This window comes from Dromaius novaehollandiae, chromosome 13, assembly GCF_036370855.1.
Source record: "Dromaius novaehollandiae isolate bDroNov1 chromosome 13, bDroNov1.hap1, whole genome shotgun sequence".
NCBI lineage: Eukaryota > Metazoa > Chordata > Aves > Casuariiformes > Dromaiidae > Dromaius > Dromaius novaehollandiae.
The window spans coordinates 2,813,129-2,821,751 of NC_088110.1; the positions used below are offsets into that span (position 1 = coordinate 2,813,129).

Here is an 8,623-nt window from a genome sequence, read left to right on the forward strand (position 1 = left end):
ATGCGTGACGGCACTGATAAGGTGGGCGCCAAGAGAGAAACGTCACTGGAGACAACCTTTGCATTTGAGATGGGCTCTGCAGGCAGAGCCGGGGAACGCTGCCTTGGGGCAACGCTCCTCATGCTATCGCCAACCTCCCTTGTCTCTACGTGAGCTACCGGGGTGTTTTTAACACTGAATTAAATCATACAAAACAAGCAAGCGCTCTGCAGGGCAGGGTGCTGCGCGGAGACATTGCAAAGGTAGCGTAGGAGCTGCAAGGGGCGAGAGGAGCCTGGGAGGGCTGCACGCCACGTTAAGGCTGTTCCTAGGGACCACGGTGCGGAAGAGCCTGCAGCTCGGTATCCCGGTGATCTCCACGCGGTGCTGAGTTTCACCCCTGCCAGACGCTGCTGGCCAGCGGCCCCTTCGCATGCAGACATGGACATCGTGGAAAGGGTCTTCTCCATAGCCCAGAGCCTCTACGCCCAGTTCGAGCAAGTGAAGTGCTGCACGCACCAGTGCCAGCGCCTGGTGGAGCGCATCCACATCTTGCTGGAGCCCGTGAAGGTCCTCAGGGCTCAGCCAGGGATGCACATCTCCCAGCACGAAGAGGAACTGCTGAAGAAGCTGCTGCGGACGCTGGGGGAGGCCCAGAGGCTGGTGACGAAGTACAGCCAGGCGAGCTGGATCCAGAAGTTCCTGCGAGCCCGCAGCAGCGGCGAAGAGTTTGTCTGGGTGAACGAGAGCCTGGAGGATATCGCCCAAGGGCTCTCGCTTCTGCTGCAGGCGGAGCAGAAACAGGCTTTCCTGGAGGCCTTCCAGGCAAAGACCTGCCGCTGGCAGGACGCCGAGGACCTGAGGAACGACAGGGCTTTCTTGGACGAAGTGATTGCGAGTAAGTGTGCCTTCCACAAATGTCTTTTTCCTGAGAGAGCAGAGACCGACTGGAGATTGGTGTCCCTCCCCAGCCGCTGCTCAGCCTTGGCCTTGTGCTGAGGCAACGGCCAAGGAGAGCCGAAGGGCTGGTTGTCTGAGCAGAGCTGCACTTCAAACTGCTGGAAGAATTAACAGCAGCCATCCTGCATGTCGATCTCACATCCGTTTCTCTGCCTTTCTTTCCCCAGGTACTGAAAACCCCGAGGACACAGAGATCTGCCTCGATAGGCAATGTGTGGAGAGCAAGGTAGACTGGATGCAAAGCGAGCTGAATAAAGTCGTGCGCATGATGGAGTGTAAGTCGGCGGCGTGCCTCTCGCGCGTCCTCCCACCTCCTGCGTTGCCGCCGCGCTCAGGGCCGGCCAGCGGCTCGGCCGTTCCTGGGTACAGCGGCGCGGCCGGGCTCCTGGCTTGCTCAATTGCTGCCATTGCAAAAGGGGAGCAGAAAAAGCCTTCTTAGAGCAAAATGCTTCCTCCCGGCTGGCGAACGATGAGCCAGCAGGTTATTTCGGCTGCCCGGGGCATGTGCAGAGAGGGGAAAAGGGCAATGGTCCTCTGTCTTTAAGCGCATCAGAAAAGATGGTGCTGGGGCCATAAACTGGGCGGAGATCTGTCCCGGAGCCCTGTGTCCCAGGCCTTTCTCCTTAGGGAAGAGGTCTGGGCTGACCACATCAGCACCACTGAACACTTTCCCCCATCAAAAAGATTAAATGCGTGTGTAAGAAAACGTCCTCTCTGCCCGGCCTGAGCTGTCACCTGTCCTGAGCACTGCCTAACCTGCCCCTTGTTCCCTTGCGGGGAGCAGGCTTGAAGAAAGTCGACGTGGATAAAAGAGAGGACATCACCGAGATTCAGCGGGAGCACCTCACCTTCCGCCGGCACCTGCAGGACACCGACAGCTACGACCTCTACGAGGGAGAGTATCTCAAGTACCCCGTCGCCATCAAAACGTTCAAGAGGCCGCTCACCACCGACCCTGTGTGAGTTGGCCGAGGCAGGCCGTCCCGCTGCGCGGGAGTGGAGCTGGGCAGCCGGGGGTGTCCGGGATGGGGGACGGCTGCCCTGCCACTGCCACTGCAGCTTTGGGTGCCACTGGCGGAGGTCAGTGGGGAGATGGTGCTGCTTTTCCTAGGATAGAGCTGTGGTCCAGAGGGGAGAGAGGTGCACGTGCCGTGGAGGAGGTATCTCCTTGCGGGGAGGCCTTGGCTTGCTGGGATGGGGGCATTCGGGCAGGACACAGTTCCCTCAGGCATCGGGGTGCCAGCCAGGCTGCCGAACAGGTGCGACATCGCGTCTTGCTCCGAGGCCCTCACTGTGCTGCAACTTTCTGCAGGAAGGTGAGGGACATTTTTGAGAAGGAGGTTCAAACCCTGAAGAAGTTTGAGTCTCCAAACATCCTGCGCATGTATGGCATCTGCATTGAAGAGCAAGGTAAGGATGTAGCCCTAATTTTGCCCTTTCGTGCCCCGTCTGTCCCTGACGCTGGTTGGTGGCGGACAGCTTGTGGCAGCCTGGTCCCTCCTGAGAGGTGGCACAGGGATGCTCGGGGACTTGCTCCCCCTTCTCCCCCAGGAGTATAGTGTCTCCCGCACCCTTGCAGAGATGGGGCAGGTCTGTGCCATCGCCCTGCACTGCTGTAAGGCACAAAAATACAAAAAAAACCCATACGGCCTAGTCTTAGCCCAGGGAGCAGAGCACGATGGCAGCAGAACCAGAGCCCAGTGTACTGATGGTTTCATACCCATCCCACCAATAATTTTCATGATGCCTTTCACCAAGGGCAACGCTCACTCTTTTGCACTAAGCATCTGGGACACTGCTGGTTATTTCATACATAACCTGGAAATACATCTTGGCCAAAAAAAAAAAAATAATAATCAAACACACATGGCCAGTTCTGCTGTGCCAAGTGGAGCCCGGGAAGTGCTGGCTTGCCCTGGGTGGCACAGATCCCGAAGCCACCACTGCACTGGCTAGTCCTGGGCCAGCTTCTCCGTGGACACCACCACCAACGGGCGTCTCTTTGGGACAGATCGGAGCCCCTGCTTCTCCATCGTCATGGAGTACTGCGAGCACGGGACGCTGCGCGAGGTGCTCACCAAGCAACAGCAGCTCTCCTGGGAGAGGCGCCTTCGGATGGCCCTGGGAGCCGCGAGGGGCCTTTACCGGTGAGCTCCTGCCTGCGGGCGAGCAAGTCCGCTTCAGTCCGCAAGCCCTGCTTGGATCCCTGACACCTGTAAGCCAGCAGCGTGGGCAGTTAGACTCCATTTCTCCCACCCGCCAGGCCTAGGACATTTGGAAAGGTGGCTGCTGGCAGGGTCGGAGGTGGGTTGGGATATGGCAGCGCCCATCTCCCCAGGGTCATTGGCCCGTATGTCTGCCTTGAAGCCTGGAAAGCCCTGGAAGGAAGAAACCTCCTCTTCTCTCTCCTGCTCAGTACCATCAGGCAGCTTTGAGGAGCTCCTACAAAACAGCAGTTCCCCAAACAACCGAAGAACTGGCAGTTCCCCAAATGGGCACTAAACCAGCCTGACTGCCATTGCTGACCGTAGAGCCCCACAGTGCCCTGCTTGGCCTCCGCAAACCTCTGCTGCTTGTTATTCTGCATGCGGCAGCTCTTGCAGGGCTGCTGGGAAGCTCAGCTTGACAGGGCCGTTGCACCAAGGCAGACGCAGTGCCGCTGGCTTCTCGGGGTGCGTCTCGGTTCTTCCCTGTGGCTCTCCTGTGCGGGAGGAGGGAGCCCGGAGATGGAGACGGGACTGTTACCAGTGCTTATTGCTCTTGCCTCTGGCTGGCCGCAGGTTGCACCAGACAGAAAAGAAGTCCAGACTGCACGGATGCATTAACAGTAGCAAGTTCTTGGTGGCTGGAGATTACTGCGTGAAGGTAAGGACCATGCTCTGAGAAGCTTTGGGTAGTTTTGCATGTTTTTATGGATGTCTTCTCCCACCAACTCAAAAGAGAATTGTCTTAATCCAGAGTAACAACTGGGGGAGCTTCATCTCCCCTGTCACCTTAGACACTTACATCTCAATTCATCATTTGGCTCTATCTTACCACTTGCAGAGCACAGGGAGTGTTTCTGAACCATCTGCTGGGGTGAGATGAAGCTAGGGGAGGTGAATGCCCCACCGCCAGCTCAGGTTTAGCTCACAGAAAGAGTTGTGTGCCCCGCAGTGCGCATGGCTGCAGGCCAGTCCTTGCTGCCCAAGGCACCTCGCTCCATTTTCTCCAGTTCAGGTCAGTCCCCAGTCATGCCACAGGTTTCTGCACTGGGTGTTGTATTATAGACGCTGCCAGGGGTCCTGCAGCTCTTCTGAAAATCAGGGCAGTTAATGACAATTAAAACTAACTTGTATTTTTACCAGGTGTCTGGTTCAGGCCACTTGCCCTAGGTGCAGAGTAGAAAGATGAAGAGGTCACATTTAGCTGCTGATCATGAATATATGTGCCCCTAAGGGCTGACCTGAGTGCAAACATCTCCCTGTCAGCTGTCCTTGCAAAACTGCAAGAGGGCCGTGTCCCTGGCGATCAAGTTTGTACCCAGGTTCACGGGGAGCAGCTGCACACAGACACCGAAACCACACAGTGCTCTCTGGCCGTGGCTGTGTGCCGCAAAAGCAGGGCAGCTCCTGGAGCCGTGCTCCGGGAAAGCATCCCTACAGCCTGCTGCCGGTGGCTCCAGAGAGCAGCCAGCTCTGCAGCATGTCCCGCACAGGAAGCCTGCTCTTCTCGGCAAGGGGAAAGGGAAGATCCACCACATAACATAACCCAAAGGAAGTCAGGCCAGAAAGCTCAAGCTAAGAACCGTGTCCAACCTGGAGTTTATCCCGCTTCTCCCTTTCTCATCCTCCCAATCAGCTCTCAGGATTTGAACTGTGTGAAACAGAGTTGTCCATCAAGAGGAGAGTCAAGAAGAAGAACTGGAACAGAGTCTCTACATTGGCTTACGTTGCCCCTGAGAACATGAAAGACATCTACTACCCCTATAAGAGGCCCTATGAAATATACAGGTAGGTCTGTCCTAGCCAGCCCTCTCCCAGGAGAGGTGGCCATAAGCAGCTAGGTGTCTGGCAGAGCAGCTGGCAAGCTGTGGAAGGAGGCCGTATTCAGACACGTATCTATCATGCAGCTGTCTGAGGCTGGCATGGCCCAGCAGTCCCCTCCGGGAGAAGGCAGGAGGCAGGACAAGGCAGCAGGGTCATTGCTGACAAATTCTTGCTTCTCTTGTTTCAGCTTCGGGATCGTGCTGTGGGAGATTGCCACCTCCAAAATCCCGTTTGAAGGTGAGACAGAAGCATCTGGTTCCCCTGTGCTAAAGTGGCAGGGCCCAGCTAGGACGCTGGCCGGGGTCAGATACTCCCCCCTCTGTCCCGGAGCACGCGGAGGTGTGTGGGTCCCGATGGTGGTGCCCAGGATGCCTGGTCTGCCCAACCTGCCTGGTCTGCCCAACCTGCAGCACAACAGCCCTTAAACATGGCTGTTCCTGGGACTCCAGCTCCAGCACAGCAGAGCATTTCAGCACATGCTTAAACCGCAAGGCTGCAAGTAATTCTGTCTCTCTTTGATGTTCCTGTGCGCTGAAGCATAATCACATCTTGTGCTTCACTGGAGCCCAGCGGTGTTATGGCAGGGAAGAGGGGTTCATTGCAGACACAGTTTGGGCAGTTTCTCTGCTGGCTCCTCTGTGCTGCAGAGGAGCTGTGGGAAGACTCTCGAAGTGGCCTTGCACTGGCTTCCCTGCCCAGCACTGCCACGCTGTCCTGACATCCCTGTTTGCGTGTGTGTGTGTGTGTGTCGGTTTAGGCTGCACTCCCCAAGAGATCAAGGAGAAAATCTGCGAACACCATTACCGGGAGCCTGTTGGGGAAGATTGTCCCGAAGACCTGAGGAAAATCATTGACCAGTGCCGGGCCTTTGACCCTTCCCAGCGCCCTTCTGCTGAGCGTAAGTGTTTCTGCATGGGCTCCTCTCCCTGTCTGCTCCTTCTTCCAGCCCCATGCTACCACATCTCCACAGTGCTGGGCTGTCCTGGACATCCGCTCGCCACACTGAAGGGACCCATGCCTTCTGCTGCCGCAGGTGGATGTCTGCTCAAGAGCAGCATTACCTGAGCTTTGCCCCCTTGATGTGTGTGTGTGTGTGTGTGTGTCTCTTGTCGGGAAGACAAATGCCCAGATTTGTCTTCTTTTCAACAGATGGCCAAGCCCAGCTTCCTCGTGGCCTCAGGCCGCCAAGGTCAGCAATGCATTTAAATGGGCATTCCTCCTCTCCTGTCCCACTGGTGTGTGACACAGGGCCGACAGCCCTGTGCAGATAACCCTCCTGCCTGGCCATGCTGCCTGCCTGACCCTCTGTCTGCTCAGCAAGAGCATGCCTCTCTTCACAGCTCCGTCTGCTGTCCTGTCTGCAGCCCGTTTCCCAGGCAAGACCCAGTTGGGAGGGAATGGAGGAACAGCGGCGGCAGCTAATTCAGTGCTGTGGCCCCTGAGAGCACTAGGGCACCCAGTGTGGAAGGGTTTTTTTTGAACTTGCCCTATTACCCAGGGTGCTGCAGCCTTCATTGATTTGTTGAGTGGAAGCACATATGGTTTTAGGGCTAGCCTAAATCCCAGGCTTTCCAGCCTCTGTTTTCATGCAGACATTTTGCATAGGTGTCTCCACAGATGCCCTTCCCATGCTTGCTCAGTGCCAGCAGCACTCCAACTCCTCCCTGTTTAACAGATTTCCTAAGCCGATGGCAGCCCTGCAGCGTAGGAGACCACTTGCAGGCAGGTGCCTGAGGCTGAAAGATTTCGTTGTTCACACCAGCAGTGGTATTTAGTGATAAACCCAGTCCTTGATATCCCAGGGGCAGAACACTTGTCAAGTGAGGCCTGACCCTCAGAAGACTGGGGCCCTCCAATTTTGGCCAAAGGAAAAATTATTACTAAGCATAATCTAGATTTTAAATCCAGGAAAAAAACACTGTGATCCCTGATCCTCTGCTCCCAATAGCACAGAAGGTCAGATCCAAGAATTCCCTCGGCAGGATCCTTTTAAAGGGCTGTCCTGTCATGTCTGTCATGAGCTTTCAAGGAATGACAAATCCATTCTGTCTCTCAATTAGTTGCTTCAGTGGTTAATTTGCCCCTTTCTACTTTCTATTTGAATTTGACCGGGTTTATCTTTTGGCCATCACTCCTTGTCCTACCTTTTTAAGCTAAGTCCCTAGCTTAAAATATGTCCCCTAGTAATTAAAGTCTCTTTCCCCTGTAGATAGTATGATGGTTCACCCAGTTAACATTTATCTATGCCATAAAAATAATCACTAGGCTATTCATTAGGCATCATGTAAGAGTAAGTAGTCTGTCAGACAAGCACTGGGCTGGGAGCCGGAGCTGTGGGTTAATCCCTGCTCAAATCCTGCAGCTCCTGTAAACTGGAGGAGCAGCCACAGCACAGGACAGGAACATTTCCTGCCTTGGGCTTTGAGCAATAAATTGCATTCTCAGGAATTGTTCTGCCTTGGGGATGATTTCACTGCCTTTGAAGCTGGCCTATGTTTGCATCAGATAAATAATTGATCTCAATCATGACTTAAAAGCAGCAGCAGAAAAAGATAAAGAAACCTTTCTGTTGTGCTTGAAGGCACAGGTGACTCATAGAACCTTTTCCTCCGTCCGTCATCTCTCCAGGGGGAGAAAGCTCCTTCAGTCACTCCCACCCCAACCTACTGGGTCGATATCTATACAAGAGATTTGGAGAGTTTGGGTAAGAAACCCCCCAGCTCTTGCTGTGCTCTCTGCATCTCAGTGTCTGGACAGCAGTTTTGTTAGGAAACCCTGCCTTGGGGAATCACCCGCTCTGAGAGCTACTGCTAGGAAACACTGAAAATCTTTAGTTTTATTGGCTCCAGCAAAGTTATACAGAAGATGCATTGTGGCTTCAGTACCCTGGTCCTACACCATGCACTCAGTTCAACTGTGCCTGCACAGTGCTGAGCTGAAGGAAGTCTTCTCAATTCTTTCCAGGCATCTCTCCATGTCTGCGTCTGCTTCTCTTTGAGCTGTGCCTCTCCGTTCAGGGCAGTCACACCTGCAAGGAACCGCACAGTCGCACGGGTGCCAGGAGGCAGTCAGGCTGGTGCAGAGTGCTTTGATGTGCTAGTCATCAGTGAGGAAAATCTATCTCATCAGGGGAGAAAATGCCTACAGTGAATACTCTGTTTCGATTCACACCATCCTTGTGTTTTGCAGAAATTGTGGACTTGCTGGCTGACCTCAAGAGAAGCAGAAACCAAGGAAGCTAACTGCAAAAGACAGGCTCAAGTGACCAAAAGGAACCAGCCAAGCAGCTTCAAAAGTGAGCCAAGAGAAACGATGTGCCTTCCTCCTGTAGGCCCGAAGCGTGAAGCTTCTCCCTCTTTCTCCGGTTGCAGACATTGAGTGTTCAGTACACCTTTATATGTATTTATATGTCAAGACTTGCAAGTCTCAAGTAGCTGTGCCTGCTAGTTTGCCTCTTGATTTCACCGCGGAGACGGCTGGTGAGCGCTCTGCAGCTCGCTCCCTCCAGCTCGGCGTGCAGCGGCTCGTGCAGCGGCTCAGCCAAGGAAGCCTCTTTGGTGGCCCCCCACCGAGGGCGGGAAGGGGGACAGGCGTTCGGAAGGCTGCCGCCATGAGCGTGACCGGACGCAGGGGGGTTTATTCCTTGTCTTTAATAT

General features: G+C 54.8%; 1 protein-coding gene across 1 annotated transcript; it reads left to right on the forward strand.

The window, feature by feature from the left end:
• Positions 1–317: 317 nt before the first annotated feature.
• MLKL (mixed lineage kinase domain like pseudokinase) lies at positions 318–8,394 on the forward strand. The gene is made up of 10 exons (XM_026107359.2): positions 318–877; positions 1,107–1,214; positions 1,724–1,898; positions 2,252–2,349; positions 2,951–3,086; positions 3,720–3,804; positions 4,780–4,931; positions 5,155–5,204; positions 5,725–5,865; positions 8,157–8,394. Exons 1-10 carry the CDS (start codon positions 421–423, stop codon positions 8,207–8,209), a joined length of 1,455 nt encoding a protein of 484 aa, XP_025963144.1. The 5' UTR covers positions 318–420; the 3' UTR covers positions 8,210–8,394.
• The last annotated feature ends 229 nt before the right edge of the window (positions 8,395–8,623 follow it).

Excerpts from the sequence above, each read along its gene's own strand:
- MLKL (XM_026107359.2), top strand. The coding sequence starts at position 421 with ATGGACATCGTGGAAAGGGTCTTCTCCATAGCCCAGAGCCTCTACGCC. Across the intron at positions 3,087-3,719 it reads GCCGCGAGGGGCCTTTACCG|GTTGCACCAGACAGAAAAGA; the intron begins GTGAGCTCCTGC and ends GGCTGGCCGCAG. Across the intron at positions 5,205-5,724 it reads CTCCAAAATCCCGTTTGAAG|GCTGCACTCCCCAAGAGATC; the intron begins GTGAGACAGAAG and ends GTGTCGGTTTAG.